Source organism: Cyrtonyx montezumae, unplaced genomic scaffold (genome assembly GCF_038088225.1).
Source record: "Cyrtonyx montezumae isolate F1298 unplaced genomic scaffold, pur_monq_1.0 scaffold_3, whole genome shotgun sequence".
NCBI classification, from domain to species: domain Eukaryota; kingdom Metazoa; phylum Chordata; class Aves; order Galliformes; family Odontophoridae; genus Cyrtonyx; species Cyrtonyx montezumae.
Window position 1 is genome coordinate 29,302,150 of NW_027072034.1, and position 18,934 is coordinate 29,321,083.

General features: G+C 38.0%; 1 protein-coding gene across 2 annotated transcripts in view; it reads left to right on the top strand.

The window, feature by feature from the left end:
• The window catches only part of MCF2L (MCF.2 cell line derived transforming sequence like), a 141,303-nt gene that overhangs the window by 36,925 nt on the left and 85,444 nt on the right, over nucleotides 1-18,934 (top strand). Inside the window, exon 1 of one of the 2 annotated variants that reach the window (XM_065741054.1) lies at nucleotides 11,340-11,923. The exons of the other annotated variant lie outside the window; for it this stretch is intronic. Within the exon in view, the coding sequence (XP_065597126.1) occupies nucleotides 11,818-11,923 (106 nt within the window). The 5' untranslated portion in view covers nucleotides 11,340-11,817. Of the gene's footprint in view, nucleotides 1-11,339; nucleotides 11,924-18,934 lie in introns of those variants that run through there. 2 annotated transcript variants of the gene reach the window in all.

Here is an 18,934-nt window from a genome sequence, read left to right on the forward strand (position 1 = left end):
CTTTTATTATTTATTTACAATACTTGCATAGTTAATGTGAAAAACACATGTTTTTTGTACTTCCTGCTTTTTATATATGCTATCAGTTTCTGGTGTGGTGCAGTGTGATTAGATTCAAGATCTCAAGTTTATTCTTTCAGATGGAAAAGTGCCTTAAATCGTGGATTTGAGGCATAACATGCACTCTGAAAAGCAAGCAAGGTGCACCCAAGTTAACCTGCCTGCCCACATGACTTATATTTTCTCCTTCAGGGCCTTGCTCTTTAGACAATAAATTATCACCTACAAAAACCCTGTAAAAGTAGGTAACACACCACAGTATTGTTTTTTACCACACTGTGGGCCAGGGAAAGGGGTGAGCTCCCAGCCAAGTTCAGTGTTTCTGGGGCACCTCAGCCAGGCCTCAGGCTGGAGGTGGCTGTACCTCATCCTCACACTGTCATTAAACCAGAAATTATGGGCTTAATGCATGTTATGGATATAAAACTGTGAAGTGTTGGAGCTTATACTGGATGCTCAGAGTTGTTCCTGCTGAACTTGGAATCAGTGACAAGCAATAAAATGCCAGCAGGTGGAAGGATGTTAACAGTGTGGGTAAGAGGTGTGACTGTTTGTCAGGATGTGGAGGAAGTAGATCCCACATCTTCACTGCTATAAAGAATTGCATCACTCGGTGCCTAACAATAAAGTCTACTTCCGAGATAATTTGTTAGAGGGGCCCCCTTCAGAAAAGAAAGGGGATCTTGTTCAGCCAGTCCTTTAATGACTGTGTCTGTCTATGAGCATCTGGGGGTAGGTGGGGTCAGATAGCCAGATGAATTTCAACAGAAAGCTTTTGTGTAAAATATACAGAAATATACATAAAAGGAGTATCTTTTAAAACAGTTTCCAAGTAAAATGTAAAGTTGCATGGCAAAAAAGCATTACAGTATTTTATTCTGTATCATAATTACTTCCCAGTAAATATTCTGAAGGTGGTGCTTCAAAACTTTTTTTCCATTTTTGAGACCTCTTTCTGGTTAAATTATATTTGAATGAGATTGTTCATGATTGTTCATGAGTACATTTCACGGGGATGGACTATGAGGAATTATGTTCACTGTACTTGTTATCATGTTTAGAGGTTATTTAGAGTCATTGGGTACACAAATTCAGAAATCTAGTATTAATTCTTAGTTCTTTATTTCTTGAATATCAAAATAAAAAGACATAATCCTTTGGTAAGGCAAACTGAGTGGTATGGATACTTTGCGGAATGGGAGGATTTGAAGTCTGTTCTTTGTTTTAACCATCCATAACAAAGAAATTTAAAGTTTAGTCTATTAATTTGTGATAACCTAATCAGCTGCCAGATAAGTTCTGCACAGTTTGATTTGTTCAATTCTCTTCTGCAGAAATACCAAGCAGAATTTCAATAGCTTTTGGTGAAAAAACACCAATGTAAAGGTGGAGCCTTGTTCCTTCATTTGCAGTCAGAAGTTCAGGCAATACTTGGGAAATATGGAAGCTCGTACAAACCTTAGATCTACCTTAAATACATCTGCTTTACTTCAGTTTAGTGTCTAAAAAGCTAGGTTTGAAGTCTATTTTTCTCTCTTTTGATGAAGGAGTTTGGCTACCATGCTTATAGTTCCAGTACTTTCTAACAAGCATTAAATATATAATGTTGTGTCTATCATTTATCTGTGTGTCTGTACAACTTGTAAATAATATAATTTAGTTTTACTTTACCACTTTGCTTCTTCACATGACTCTAAAATGTGGAAGGTAAGATTCAGCTAAATAATTAATTAAATTGGAAATTGTAATGAGTGATACATATTAAGCACCAAAAATTGCTTCTTTTTTCTCTGGGGAGAGTATAAGCAGTGAATGTGGCAGAAAAACAGCCAGGGAGCTAAGTGGGCAATGCAGTCACTGAATAGTTGGGATTCGAAAGGACTTCTCAAGGTCATCCAGTCCAACCTCCTCCTCCAAGCAGATCTACTTACCATGGACGAGCATTGAACACTTCTGAGGATGGAAATGATATTCCAGGAGTCACCTGTGTCCTCTGGTATGTGGGTCAGGGAGTGGTTGCCTGGCCAGCTGCAGGGATTTGCAGTGTGAAATATTTCCCCTCTTGTTCAGATCTTTTTACCAGGGCATGCAGGTGGTGTACTAGTGCCATGGTGTCAGAGCTTACTTCTAGAGCATAACATATTACTGCTCACTCTTAATTGTGTTTTTACAGATCAGCACACACTGACTTTATGAAGGTCTTATAACTTAATCTGACTTTATTTTCATACAACATCATAGCTTTTATAGATTGGTTCTAAATATGGCATGTCACTACTCCATTAGTGAAACTTGACGCAAAGAAGTTTTCATGGCTTGATTCACTGTTAAATAAAGTGTTACATATATCATAGTTAAACCTATCTTCTGCAAAATCACTGTAGTCAGTAATAAGATTTTCCCTGATATAACTTTAGTTTGATTTGGCTTTATTTGGACTGGAGGACAGCTGGGAAGTTCTATAAGGTTTGGTTATTTTCTATCTTTAACAATGAACATCACCATCTGTGCCTTTTCTGTTTCATTCTCCTACCTGCTTTTGACTCTCAGGATGTATCTGGGATCCCATATTCTGATAAGGTCAGTATGCACAACACCTTTCAGCTGTGCAGCCTGTATTTAAGGTTTCAAAATAAAAGATGTCCCATACAGATCTGTGTTTTACTAACAAACAGAGGAGCTTGCTGCCAGTGGTGTCTACATATCACAAACCTGATCAAGTCACTGATTAATGCTTGATTGCATGCTGAAATGTCTGCTTCCTGAGATAGCTGTGTCCTTGGATTTGGATTTCCACCACTGGTCTTTTAGCACCCTGTTAACTGTTGTCAATTGCACGAGTGAAACGCCTGATTTTGGAGAGGATATGTGGAGGGAAGTTTGCAGGGACTAAAATACACTTTAAATGCACTGGGACACTATATACAGTATGGTAGATGGAGTGGAAAGAGAAGGATCAAAACTGTCACCTGGAAGGGATTCCAGCTTTCAAGAGCAGATCTTGCTCCTCAAAGATCCCAGCCTCTTCATCTCTGAAAGCATATTCCCAAAATCAGCCTTCTAGTGTAAGTATTCTTGCTTTCTCTTCCCGAGTAGTAGAACTTAACAATGTTCAGTTGTCTTCCTCAGATAAACTTGAATGGATCAAGTCAGTTGAGGATGAAGAAGGAAACCACAGGGTAATGATTTTTGACGACACACATTTCAGAAATACATCCTTGATGGACAGCAGGGTATGGCTGTGTAACATTTCTTCTGTATGGAAAAAAACAAAAACTGCTGGCACAGATCTACCTTTACCTGAGAAGGTAGAACATCATTTATGTTTGGGAAAAAAATCTGAATCCAAATATGACAAATAATACCGAACTGTGGAAGGGAGGAAGAGGATTATTGACTGGAATTGATGTGAAGTTATACAGCTCTACAGCTATGGGAATCCCCACGGTGTACTTTTTGTAGGCTTTACTTACATCGAATAATATGCAGGAAAATATTTTTGCTCAAATGTAGGCTATGATTTTTTGTGATGCCTTGACTTTTTCTTTCTGGATAGTGTTGATGGTAACAATGTTGTTTCTCTGTGTTTTCTCTCTCTCAGACCATGTCTGGAGGTGACCATGTTGCTATTTCTCAACATATTTAATTCAACAAATCTTCCATGTCTTTCAACAGATTTGATGTAAAAATATATTTGAAGATTCTAACAATGAAATATTTTCCCATTGATTTCTAAGTGCACAGCCTTGGTGGTACTACTTTATTAAAACACGTGAAGATCTCTCCTGAAGAACTCTAAAGATACATAGACAGATGGCTACAAGAAAGCACTACACATTTGAGGAAATAGTGATGTTAAATCTTTCCAGCCTTCAAATTGATAGGTCTTTATAATGTCAGCAGCTTTCTACTTGTCACATTTTGTGTCAAGGTTATTGGATTCTTTAACCAGGAGCCACATCTTGTGTCACTACCCTGCTTTTCCTACCTGGAACATTCCCAAGTAAAATTCACAGTGTAGCACTGATAAAAGAAAAAATGAGGAAAAAAATCCTGGGAACAGGAATTCTCCCTTTGGCATGGAGCTATGTCCAAAAAATGCCAATGTGACTGTGGCAGTGTTCTATGTTGGCACTTGCTGATAACATGCTATATAGATGGAATGTGTTTCTCATTCTTTCTAAGAGTTACACCATAGTAACTGCATATCATACTGTGTTTGTTTTACGTTTTCAGAAGGAAAATTGTCTTGATTCTTAGTTGTCAAAGAGCTTTTCATTTTGTAACTTAATCACAGACTTGTCCTTGGCATTGGCAGCTCCAGATGCTCAAAGAACCCTTGGTCTCTTTCTTGCTATATATGTAGATCCTTTTGCTTGAATGTCTTTAATTATGACTACATAATTAAAACCTCTATTAGAATTGGCTAGCTGATAAGCAGAACAAGGGAAACTAACTCTGAACTGGATAAATTTGGTCTGTCTGTCTAGTAAAATGTTGACTGTTCCACTGGTAACTCCCTTAATCCCAGTTCAATTAAATGTGTTTATCTGTACATGGGAAGAATCCTGTTTTGCTGGAGTTCTACTTGTGCGACCATTGAAATCAGCAGTTAAGGAATTCTTTGTGTTTATTAATATTAGCAGAATGTCTTTTTTTTCTCCAAACACTTCTGTTATATATCACTTTTGCATCCCTATGGCATTTCAGAAAGTTGCAGTGTGCTGTGTTGTAACAGTTGTTTGAGAAAAAACAGTATTAGTTCTTATAGCCTGGGGATTTTTATAGCATTTCTGAAAGATCTCTAAGAGGTATTATGTATAGATGCACACCAGCTTTGTGAGGTATTAATTGCAGTGTTTCTTTTGTGCTGAGTGGATTACTGCCATATAGATTTGTAATTGGTGTAACAGTGCATGCAAAAGAATTTCAAAGCAGCTACTCAACTGAAAACTCTTTCACTTTATTAATTTACCATTCATAAGGAAACAAGAGGGAGGATTGAGAAATGTGGAAAAGAATTAAAGTCTGAAAGGGAAGAGATGAGAACTGAGTGCAGGATCACTTGGATCCAAAGCACACAGCAAGAGCAAACTTTCTTCAGAAGGAAACAATAGCAGAGGCAGAGGGCTCAAAGGCTGTTTGTGGCTTATGATGCTGTGGCAAGATGATATCAGCTCTTTGTGCAGGTGCACAGTGGTCATTTTTTACTGCACATGTTAGACTACTGAGAACGTAAGTATCTATAGCCAGGGTCCACCACTGCTAGGAACTGTATAGATCTGTAGATGCAGCAGCCAGCAATAATGTATTTGACATTTTGTATTGTGAAAGGAACTGTCTGCAGGAAAAGACCTTCTGAAAATCCCCCCTCTAACCTATCCAGTTTGGCAGTGTTCTGAAACTGAAGTTTCACTAGTGGGCTGATCTCAAATGTGTCAGACCAGTCTTGGAAGACAAGCAGTACCCAACAATGGTGTAAACACATATGAGCACCTCCTTTTTCTCTCTTGCTGCTTCTGCCAGCAGTCAAGCCAGTAAGTAATATGTAACTGCTCTATGCAGTTATTAAAAGATACTACTTTTAAGCTCAAATTCCTTCTTTTGTAAATAAATCAAGTACTCTTAAACCTAAGCAATTGTTCTTTCAGCATCAAATTTTGACTTTCTGCTCCTATCTGGTTCTGCACAGAGTTGTTTGGTAGAAAGCCATTCAACATTGCTGACTGCATTTATTATTCTGTTAAATATTTATTTATCTATATATGTATACACACGTGTATGTGCAGATATAATTGTTTTTTGGAATGAGCTTCTTCATTTCTCTGCCATTGTTTTACCCAGTTTATGTCGGTAGCATCCCTTACCCATGCCTCCATGGCTTCCAGGCATGAAAGGTGCATGGTGGGACAAAGGTTCCATGTTCAGCATCCCTTTCTTACTCCTTTTGTCAGAGAAATCTCCTCTCTGCCACCTGCCTTGGTTGACTGTTTCCCTTGTACTTCACTTGCCTCAAAAAAGGCAATTAGGTGTAGAAGAGGCATGGGCTAGGTGTGTGAAAGCATGGGAGTAAAATTAATCTTATGAAATTAATATGAATAATGAAGTGAAAATCCAGAAATAATTTATGTGAGCATCCCAGTCTGAATGGGTTCATTTTCTTCAGCCGCCTTCAATTCTGCCCACAAGCTGGGCCACAAGCCTCTGGACAAACTGCTTGCTGGTGACCTGTTGTGTCACTTAGCAGGCTGTTTACCTGTTAGAATTGAAGAAAATTAGTGACCTGGAGGTAGCAGATGCTTGAGTACCTTTAATGTGTACCTTTAACCCTTACCTCTGCCTTTGGACAGGCACTCACCCAGTATTTCCCCTCTTCTGTCCTCCTGGCCTGCACAAGGACAAGCACAATTTTCACACTCTTTCCAAGAACATCTTCTGCAGTTTTGAAGCTGACCGCAAGTTGCATAACATTCTAAACTTACTGCACTGAAGGATAAACAAGTGCAGTCTTGTAGGATGTTAAACTTTAGCTTCCCTGGCTGGTAACATAGACTTATTCCTTCTAGGTTTTATTTATTTATTTATTTACTTATTTATTTGTGAGCAAATGTGATTTTCTGAGTATTTTTGATTCTTAATGTTGGAGTAATTTGTTATTTTGGAGACAGGTGTCAAGTTTATTGCTAACCCATAGGAAATTCAGACATGCGGGATAAAATTGCTTAAATTAGAGGGGCAGATGATAGGCTTTAAAAGCTTCATAGTTGCCTTTACAATGAAATACTGACACTTTCAGACTATTGAAACCCTAATTTTATATCTTTCTTTTTTTTGTGTGTGTGTTGTACACTTATGTTACAAAATAATCTGTATTGATTTTAGGATTTATTTTATATGGTAATAGTTAAACTCTTTTCAAGTGATTGCTTTAAAGAAGGAGTGGCAGCTGTGCTTCAGCAGCATAATGTGTAATTATAAATAGAATGCAGGCTGCCCATTTATCTCATCCCCTGTTCTACTTACATTCATCTGATGCTGAGGCTTATTACAATTATGGTTTGTCTCTGTGCAGGCATGTTTGGTTAGCTTTAAGCTTTGACAGCTAAATTAATTGGATCATTTAACTTAATTCAAGATTTTCCTTTAGATTTCTCCTGAAATTAAATAATATTTTCACCTCCTAGACTTTAATAAATTAATATCAAAGTAATGTGAATATTTATCACTATCTGGTAGTGATAGATTTTAGAAAACAGAAGCTTTTAGGTTCACTTTCATATATCCAAGTTAATAGCTATTTATGAGTTTTCTTCCCCGTTAAAGTCTTCTCTTACTCCTTGTATATCATGGTATTTTTAATAAATGTGATTTCAATTCACAGTTTCTCTAGTCTACATTATGGGAGACCTATCCCTTTAAGATAATTTTATTAGAAAGAATTTTCTGGTGAAGTAGACTAAAACTGAAATACAAAAACAGCTATCAAATTTTAACAAGTATAAAAACAGTATAGGTAAAAAATGAACCTAAACTTCATAGTAATCTCACCCACACTGAAAAAGGAAGAGCCTTCTTTTCTTGAGTCTAAATATCCTTGGCATCATGGAGTAGTGATTTATTTCTCAGATTTTCCATTGGATAGTCTCTCAACATTTTCCTTCTACAACATTCTTGTAGAGTTTCTGAATGTAAAAATAACAAGTTCTGTGTCTTTGAAATCTCAGCTACCTTCCCTTTATGATTTAAAATCAGCCTGTAGCTGACTCTTCCCTATTTCAGCCTAATGATTAGCCCCTGGAATGGATTAATTTTGCCAGCTTGTTTCTCATTTGAGAAATCAACACATTACTTGCCATAATTTTAATTCTAAGTGTGGTATAACTCAGAACTAAGCATCATAACAATTGGTGTTCCCTTGTTACAGCATATCTCTTTAAAATGGGTTACGTTTCACATCAGAAATAACTTGTGTGTTATCTTTTTAATGTGTGCAAAACAGTAATTTTGTTCAATAACATAGTACTAGTCCAAGTTAGATGTTTGTGCTGTTGTTTTCAACTAATCAAGTATCATTTGTGTTCTGAGATAACTAATGGAGCATGCTTTAAACAGAAAAATCTAAACAACAGGTCTCATGTGGTGTGCTTTTCTTCCCCCTCATTTAATTTCCACCATTACTGACAATGCACCGAGACTGAAATATACACATGGTAATTGCACCTTTTTTTTAAGACCAAGATTTCGCTTCTATGTGTGTTTGTTGTTAGTGTTTCAAGAAGCAGTAATTTTCTTAGGTGTTTTTGTGTATTTATGCTCAAATTCCCCATATAGTTTTCACGGTCTTTTATGTTCTTCCTGCAAGACCTCTTTTGCACTCCTCCATGTTTTTATCAGAGATAAAAACAGTGGTAGCCCTTCTGATATTGCTGTTTCTCTGCAGAAGATCCTACCTGCAGGGACTCAAGAGAAAAGGACAGGATAATCTATAGCTATAGATCTCATGGCTGGACTCCTGCACAGTGTGTGCACAGTGAAATCTTGAAGTGCAATTTGTAGGAGGTACCATGCATGATTTCTTGCCTATAAGATACAGTCTTTTCCCTGACAAACAAGATATAAAATCAAGAACAAACAGCAACACTGATGGCAGTGGCTTATCAGCAGGCATGAAGATTAACTTGTAGCGAGTGGAATAAACACAGGAACATAAATCTGTGTGCTAATCAGTTTTGATTCTGCTGTAAGATCCTCCTGAACTGCACTGGTAAGAGGTATATGTTGACATGTAATGTGAACATTTCAGAGCTCTGCATTTAATGTAAGGATGTAAGAAAGGATCTGTAAATACTTGTTAAGATGTGGGGGAAAAATCATATTAGGGTGTTTCAAATGTTCCATAAAGATGAGGCTCTCATACCAACAAAAAATTAGAAGGAACAACAAGAACATCCAGCAATAATGAAAGTGATGGCAATTCAATTTAATGATTTCCAGGAAATCTTGAAGTTATATTATGAATAAAAATTTCACATGGTTCCCAGGAAGAGTTACAGTGAAGATAAAGATGTAATTCAGCATGGTTGCTGTGAATGTGCAATACTGTGCCTGCAGTCAAAACCAGACCCATGGATGGAGCTTGAGAAAAGTACAAGATGTCTCATTGCCATGATTTTGTTGACTGCACTGAGCTGTTTGTGGTGACGTAAAGATATTCACAGAGGTGTTGCCCATCAAAGACTACTGTTTATGTGATATGAAAGAAGAAACAGATGCTGGTCTACTTGGATCTCCCGTATATTGCTCAAAGTGTATTACCATCTTTAAACTGTGAAGGGGTTTCCTGATGCTGTACAGAGCACAGAAGAAACTCTTCTAATACAAGCATTTGTTATAGTAATGCCAACGTTGAGGGAAAATATTCTGGTTATTTTCCTGGAGACAGAGGCTGCTGCTGTTTGGAAAACACTGCATTACACCATCTGTTTCCTTCTGATTGCACTCTGCCGCAGCCATTGTTGTGATTAATTTTTTGCTTCTAGGCACATATCTGAGTGCTCAAAAGAAGATTAATAGCTTGTTTCATGAATGGGGATATAGCTAATGGCTAGCTTTTGGTAGGATTTTGTGTACTTAACAACTTTACAACTCAAGTCATCAATCCTGTGTGCATTAAATACAGGAAGAAAGCAAGGAGAACATTTTTATGCTTCATTGTAATAATCCTTGTTGATGAGATATCCACCATGTGCCACTAGCATCACGGCATGCTCAGTACCCCAGTGACTGGGACAGTCACTATTCTGGCTGGTGACTTGGCTGCTAGAGGGTGAAGTGTGGTCTCATCCTGTTACCCTCAATGGCCAGACTGGCTCCTTTGGGCAGGAGGCTGGTATGCCCCAAAAGCCCTGAAGAAAGAGTGGATTGCTTGCCAGGAAGAGCCCCAGGTGAAGAACAACCCCAGAAAATGTGGGATTTTGTCTAACAGTGGTGATCTGTCTATTTGAGCTGCATTCTCTTTTGTTTGAACCCTGAATATGTAGTACAGTGGCAGTGTATGCTGCAGTGGTTTTCCATCACTAGACTCTTCCTTTCCTTCCTCCCTTCCTTCCTTCTTTTTAATTCCTCTATTACTTAAATAAGCCTGATAGGCCTTTGATCCAGGATGAATAACACAGATGCATTATGCAGGGGTCCATCTGCTTACTATAATGAATTTGGGAAATAAGTGACATTTGAATGAAATGCATCAGTTCTTATTCATTTTTCTACCTCTCTTCATCACATTTCAAGACTGTCAGATTTGCCTGTTGAAAGTCAAGCATTTTCTCCACTGCTAGCCAGGTACATTCAAGCTGGTATTTGTACAAAGTTATTTAATATTTACTTTGATGTGACTTAAGCAATGGTTATTTATTGTAATGGTCATTGGGAACTGAATTTCAGAACACTTCTTCAGTTTGATATGCACAATGATATATATGGGGTTGTGGTAGATCTGTAGCCATACAGGACATAGTTAAACAGAATTGACAGGATATTGTTGACTGCCAAGTAAAGCACTATTATCAATTTCCTCTCTCCTGCATTGAAAGAGACAGGGGAACAGACAGTGTAGGGTTTCCTGATGTGTTTTAAGAAAGCCTGGGATTAATTTCCCCTCCCTTCCTTCCTATTAGTTGTTTGTTAACTCCCAGGAAGATTCAAGCTTTTCTTGTGAGATCTTTCTGCTTGCAGATTCTAGAGATACGCTCAGCCTTTGAGCAGCTCACTTCTTGCATCTATATGAATTTGGATGAAGGGAAAGGAGATTGGTGATAAGGGCCTGACTCAGGAAAAACGAACGATAGAGTAGTTTCTATTAACAACATTGTATTGCCAATGGTATTTGCATTTAGTTTGCTGGCATAAGGACAGTGCAGGCCCCTGAGAGATACGGGATGCTTCAGATCCAGAACTAGGAAACACAGCAAATGTCAGCATGAAATTCCTGCCCATCTGAGTGCTGATTTGACCTGAGAGCAAGACCGTGTGAAAGACCTTCAACTGCTCTTCCTCATTACAAACCTCAGCTCTCCGTGCAGCTACTGAACGTCCCCTCTCTGTAATGAGAAGGATGTGAAGACCCCGGCAGCAAGGCCAGTTGCTTGGGATGAGAAGCGGCTTTGGAGTGCTGATGGGCTGGATTCTTTGAGGGAGCTTTTCTTCAACTGAAGCAGCTGTTGTTTTGGACGGAACATTGAAAATCAGACCGTTTTGTGCTTTTTCTTTCTTTCTAAGTTTTGTCTGGTGATCCACGGTGCTGATGTGAGAAGCCCTGCTTCCTTTATTCATACTGGTCACGCTGGAGACAAGAAAAGAGACTGTAAGCAGTAGCAAGATGCCCCATCTCTCTGCTGAGTGAAGTATGCTATAAACTGAGGAGACCTTGCATCTTTATGTGGAAAGCAGCTGGCATTTTCTGTCCATTAACTACAACTAATTTTTCTCTTTTCTTTGTAGTAAAAATGGGCATGGGGTTCTGAGGAAAAGCACATATGATACAAAAAACTGAACTGAATTGCGTCTATTTTCAGTTCTTTAAATCTGAGTCTTTTTTTTTTTTTTTTGTAGTGCTTGAATTTGACAAAGAAATCCTCTGTTCCATTGACATTTACAAGCAAAATCAGTGTTTCAGTGCGTCAGAAGTGTGCTTTTCTGAAGAGCTGATTTTTATTTCCTTCAGCGAATAACTTGCTACAGATACAGAGACACGCATCCATGTCGCAACGTCGGCTTTTAAAGGATGGACATGAAAGTCACTTTAGGATTCTAACAAGATTCAGTAGAAGGCACTCGCGAAATCACACGCGCCAAATATGCTCTGGTGAGGTGATTGTATAGTTGATCCTGTATTGTGATTTACCTCTGCACAGAATGTTTGCACTTAAGGTTGAGCAGCATGTGAGGTGCATAAAAGCAATAAGGAGCCTACTATTGGTCTTGCTGATTTTCACAGCTCCAGTGATTCTTGCAGGCATGAGCATGTTTTCTGAAAGTATGCTCATGCAGGGATCCAGCATCTGTTATAGTTAAAATATATAAATCTTTATCCTATTAGATGTTAATCATGGATAGTGATTACACACTGTCACTTACAGGAGAAAAACATTATATATGCATGACATTTTATTTTTTCTTGCAGCTCCAGGTGTATGATAGTATCTAACAAACACAGATTGTAATGCTTTACGTGAACCTCCCTTCAGTGTTGTAAAAGAACATCACTGAGTGCTCCACTCTTAAAAACCATAGAGCTGCTTCTTGGAAGGAACCTTTAAAGGTCATACAGTCCAACTCCCCTGCAACTAACAGGGACAACAAAAGTAACTGAACAAAAAACCTGTTTGTAACTATATTCAAAAAGTCACAAAGCCTCTGCTTTTTGAATGCAATGTACCAAATTTGGGACTTGCCAACTTCTATTCAAGCTTAAGTCTTGTTTCATATGGTATATTGTATAATAATATCTTAGTCTGAGTGAAAATTATATCGTCTTTGTGCTTAGCAAAGCTACATTTTGCTGAGGTTTTTCCCTGAGATAGGTTAGCCCTGACTGGCTGAGCTAAGACAAAACAGGCTTTTCAATAATTAATGAATCTTTTCTTGGTTTCATATGCACAGTGACCTATTATTGCTTTTTGTTGTTTTTATTTGTTTGTTTTTTTAAAGAAAGGGTTTTTTTTTCTATTGGTTTTTAAATTAATGTGCAATATGTGAAATTGAAGTCAAAATATGCTATGAAAACTTTCTACTAAGTATAAATTTTTCAAAGCTCTCAGTATTTCTCTTTTTCATGTTGATACTTATGCTTGGAAAAAGTCAGGAAGAGAAAAATGCCTCTATGATGTTTCCTTTTTCTCACACCTTCTTTTGTACTGTACTCACTGAGTCTTTGGTAGTCCGTGTTGTTTGGAATGAAAATCATATTATTTTATAACTCCTTCTATTTTATTTTTTGTAACTTCTTAAATGAAAATATTTTACCTTTCCTGACTTAGCTGATCTCCATATTCTTGAGGCCAAGGTTTTGAGTGCTAACTAATCATCAGAATTCAACAATTCATTCAGTTCTGATCAGACCAGAAAAAAAAAAAAACAACAACAACAAAGTAGTTGTTGCTGGCAATTCATGAAGGAACTGGGACAAATCCCCAAGTATAGGCAAAACTTTTACTGCACAGAATTGAAACATGGCTTTAATATATTGAACATGTGCTAATATGAAGAAAAATCCTCATTTTAGGCTTATTTCCTTCAGAATTAGATTCCTAATATAAATCTTGCTATACAATTATATTTTAATTAGGGGTTCTTTTCACTACATATGGATGTGTGCAGTCTGTAGGAAGCTGTTTCTCTCTTTGTTATTATTATACCAAAACTCCTTTTGATTCTGCTGCGGTCTTTTCTTTTTGAAGTCTACAAGTATGCAAAAATTCTGTTTCCTTCCCTTCCTGTTATCCATTTTATGTTGACAGTACAGAAGTAATTATATGCTTCTAATGTTAACCTTACATATACAGTAAGAACTAGTCCATTGTTTTGGTCAAAGCCATTTTATGGCCTTTTGCACTGATAAGAGTCTTTCCACCTTCCTGTTGGCAGACTTTAATAAGCCTTCAGTGGCAGTTTCAAACCAAAAGGTACATCAAACATGGATCAGGGTTTTAGATTGTGGAAAATGTGAGATCATGTAGCCTGGGAGCATTTCTATCCTCTAGCTGCCCTGGCTAAAGTTAAAGTTTTGACAAGCACTTATTTCCAAAGTACTTTGAGTCTGTGAATTCCATGATGCATGTTTCTCTTCTCTACTTGTGACAAAATAAAACCACTTCACCCTGTTGCCTCAAGTCTTGCAGGGCTTTGTTCCTTTCCCATTAGCATCTCTGGAAACTGCTGAGAGTGATTTTGCTCATTGTCATTCCACTCCTTCCCACCATGTTAAAAAAACAAAACAAAACAAAAAACAGTATAGAAATCTTCATGTGAACAGTAAATGTCCTAGTTAATGGTTTTGCATGACCTTACCTCAATGAGAGAGGCTGTGCTGGCTTCCAGAGTCTTTATGCTTCATCAAAGTTGTCTCTACTTTCATTTTAATAAAGATAACTTTATTACAATTTGTGGAGGGTTGGATCTGTCCTCCTTGGCCTAAACCTATTCTGGCTGCTCTCTGTAGATGTCTTTTCCCCAGGCTGCCTTTACAGCCTTTATCCCTTTGACTCAGCTGTCACTCCAGTAATGGTTACTCTCTGAACCTCAGGGATTTGAGGCTGATGACCATATTTCCCCTCCTGCCTGTGCAGGCAGCTCCTAAGCTCATATGGCCAGGCCTCGTGTTACACAAGAAGTGTATAATGGTCTTGTCTTTCATCCCTAACTGTATGTCTTATGTGTGCTTCTGGAGGAGGGTACAACATCAGCTGTAGAATTTGTGTAGGATATCAGCCCTCGGGAGATCTGCCTTCATGCAGTCTCCTATGGGTCATATCCATAGGGAGGGGAAGTTTTACCAGGTGGTGTCCTGCCGTGGTCTTTTGCAATGGACTTCCTGGGGTGGTGCTAACAGAGCATCCTCACAGGGTTCTTCAGCTTCTCACTCTTTTTCTAAGTGAATGGGTGCAGTTGGCCATCTTGAAGCTGTAAAACAAGTCTGGGGCCTCCAGAAACATCCATATTCAGTCTGTGCTATGGTTAGTAGAGACAGCAAGAATCTTTAGTGACGTTGTGTAGTCTGCATCCTTTCACACTGTATTCAGGTTGGTTTTATGATGAAGATGTCCAAAGCTCTGCAGTGGTTCGCTTTCACATGTACACTCTGGGTGTGTAATGAGTGAATATAAAGACAGGGTCCCTGTGTCCTGGGGCCCTTCCAGTCCAATCCGAAGAAGTTATGTGACAGAGTGTAGTAAGGCTGTGTAGCCATGTGGGTATCTAGTACTGACAGACTTGAATTGTAAGGGTGGGGTGTATCCTGGGTCATCCATGGCAGGTCACAAAGAAGAGTCTAGAGGAAGATCTCTTGGATCTCCTGTGTCAGCTGAGGGGCTGGAGATCTGATGCATCTTTCCAAGTCATATGAGTATTTCTGTTGGATATTGGTCTTTCTGGCATGGAGAGCATGTGGTTTATATCCTACAGAGAGGACAGCATAATTCATGGAAGCAGCACATGTCAGAATTAAATATATTCCAGACAATGTTTATGAGTACAGTAGGGGCGGGCATACTTCAGTACCTCAAATGTTCAACATGGCTAAAACCTGCCTGGATCTGTGTAAACACTGAGATTTCTGGTCAGTTTGCCACTACGACTTAATTACTATTAGCCATGCTATACAGGCCCAAGCTTGTGAGGCTGTGTTTGCTGTTGCTATGTTCACACCTTCATTAGCTGACTCGATAAATGTGTTGAAAAGGGATTCCTTTGAGATTTAGAGTTTATATGTTTGAATCTTCCATTATCTCCTGGAAATGTCATTGAACTTTGTCTAGTGAAAATTTGGAGAAGAGGCTTGGGGGTGAATCCCCTCAAAAGACAATAGTCTGCATAGAAATATTGAAACCATGACTGAGCAATTCAGTACAGCTCATTCCAGATAGTGTTACGAATGTTTTGATTTGCCTTGTTGAAGGATAACATGAGAGAAAATGTCTAGGGCCTGACCCTATAGCCTAGATATACTGTATCAGACAGTGGGTATATCAGCAGTGTGCAAATACTCGGGGTGGGGACATGAGGGGAGAGCACTCTCATTAAAGAGATGATTACAAGAACAGTGGCACTACTGGAGGAAAATATATTTGTAAAGTCATCTTGGGCCACCTGTTGCATTTGTGGAACAAAGTTCAGTTTATATGAAAGCTCTTGCCTTCTGTGGGCATTTTGTTCTGAGCAGAGGAAGGGGAAAGTGGACACATTTCTTGTCTGACACTCTACTCTCACGATGAATCAGAGAACAATTTCTGTAGCAGAAATGAAGAGCTATTATTTTTTCTCAGAATGGTGTTCCTGGTTGGATTCTGTGGCAAAGGGTAAGTTGGCTTAACTTTATAATAACTCTTGTAAAAATAAACAGACTACAGTCTGCCAAGGCAGAGAGAGGTGTGTAAGGTGTGTGGCAGTGCTCTGGGAAGCGTATTGAACTATATGTTTCTTATGTGCCAAAAGAGCTTGTGCATTTCAACAGTCTTACCACTATAAATTTTGCTAGCTTATTGATTCTTGAAGATCTGTGCACATTTTTTGGAAAAGCCTTTCCTCTCAAATAACACCCACAAAATTTGTTACCATTTAATTTCCGTGAAATGCTTAAATTAGATTTATTGGGCTAAACCAAGTTACACATTGACTGTCAGTAAAAGCATGATCACAGCTGTCATCCCCCCAAAGCTAGAAAAGTTCCCAAGCAGTATGTACATTAAAAAAGATCTGTTTCTCCCATCAAAGATCAATTTCAGAGCATAATGAAAGAATTTTGAGGGCAGCTTATGCTGGTGGAGTCAGTTTAATATACATTTTAGGATAAAGATATTGTTACTGTTCAGAGGTATCAATGCAGCAATTTTGGCAAATGTTTTTCTTCCTCTACTTAGGAGTTGACATTGTATAAAACCTCACCCTCCTTGTGTAACTGTTGGACTCTGTTTTTTTTTCCTGATTATTTTGATTTATTTTCTTATTCTAAAATCTTTATTCTTTTTGTCATGAACTTAGAGTGAAGGAATGCTTAATGCTCATGATAAGATGTACACTGTGAGAGAAGATAGCAAATTTCTAAGAGTGGTCTCAAGATTTCTGAAATAACTTTTTATTTCCTCTCTCTTTTGTGAAAAAGCTATTGGAATTCCTTTTCAAATAGTATAAAACTATAATATTTTAAATAGCAATAGTATAAAAGTAAATATTTTTAAATCCTTGGTGCCTTACTTAGTTTGTAGACAGAGATGTTACTTCTCAAGTTGTGTTCAGAATGTTGAAGGAGTATTTCAGATCTGGGATACTGATGTACAGGCCACCACATAATCCCCAGTGATGAATCCTTCAGAAAAACTGATTCAAAATAGTCACTGTGTTAATAGGTCAGATAGTTGTTGCATCCATGGCAATTTTCATCATATAACTTAATGAAATACTATAACAAAGTATCTTTTGAGCTTGTGGAAAAGGTTAAAAAGGTGTCATTTCTTTGTAGAGTTTTCCTCCCCTGTGTAAGGAATATAAATTCTACAAAAGCCGCATCAGTTCTCTTCTTGTCTGTTAAAAATATTTCAAATTAGACTTCTAAAATTGGTATTACATTTATGGATGTAACCTGTGTGTTCCCCGAGGAGGAAATAAACCAGTGTGTGAGAAAAACACACATTTGAACAAAAAACCAAACATGTACACATATGTGATTAGGGGTAATTCAAGAGCTGACTTGTTAGGCTCCTCTTCCAATCAATCTCCTGACGCTGAGCTCCATGAGCCTGCATCCTTGCCCATTGGACTTCCCCAGACACTGCCTATGGTTTCCTCTTTGTTCTCACTTATTAAGATTTAGGCTATCTGTGAGTCTTCTTACAAGGAACAGACCTTTTCTAAGGGCTGTTTTGTGTGATGTTTGGGGTGTGAATGTATGCAAATGGAGAAGAGATGTGAAAATCAGTTGTGTCACTTCAATACATGCAAAATGAATCCTCAGAAGACAAAATCTGACTTAGCATGCAACTCTTGAAATGGGAAAAAAATGTATTGCTGAACATTGATGCTGTTTAAAATTCTTATTTAATTAGAGGCACTAGCATATGTGGCATAATGCCATAGTATGATATGAGTTAGGAGGAAGTTATATTTTCCCTCCTTTCATGGCTGTTGAGGATTATATACCCCAGTGAGGAAGGGATATTTGAAAAAAATAATGCAACAGTGGAAAAAAAAGTACTTACTGTTTCCCTAATGAATAAGCAGAGAAACCTCACTTCAATAAAAAGTCACTTGCTATTCTTACAGCGTGGTTTTGCTTTTCCAGATGGAGAACTGTCAACAAGAAGGTATTTACTCTTTGGGCAGAACCAGTACTAGAGCCAGGATGTAACTTTATTTATTCCCTTTATCTTCATTGTTCTTTTAAGACATTTGCAATCTCCTGTACTGTTGCAATCTGTTTAGCTATACTGAAGTCATGCTTAATAGGATGGTCTGTACTACTTCCTTTTACTGTGTATACTTGCAGTGTTTAACAAAATCCCAGATGATCATCAAATTAACCTCAAATGTTAAGCTAACCTGAAAAGGTTGAACATATGTGGCCTTTTGGTAAAGCAAGCTAAGTTAAAGGGACCAATGTTTATTGTAAGATTTACAGCACTTCCTGGTTTCAACTAATTCCATACTTTTTCCCCATTTTAGAACCGCTACATCTCCTTCCAAAGCAGGAAGTGAAGATCAACACAACTGTTGAGTTTCATTTCTTGTTCAGTGATCTTGGAAAAAAATCCCAGTGAGATTCTGTTTCAGTCAGCAGTTAACACTACCTCACACACTATTTTTTCTTGTGCTTTGACTTGAGTTTGGCATAAAACCTTCCTGAATCTTGTTGGTTGCTGTTTTTTCTAAAATGAATGATTTGTTGTAGTCTTAGTTTTCACATTTACTTACTCTTCTTCAGTATTTGTCTGCAGCTTTAAATACAGAGAATTAGTTTGTCAGCTTGCTCAAAAATTGGGTTAGTGACAGAGCTGTTAGTAGGTTCTGGAGTGAGGCCAAAAAACGAACTGGAGGATACAGGAACATACAGGAATCTTCCATTGGGGCTTCTCCTTATCATCCCTTTTTATCCCCAGGTGGAAAA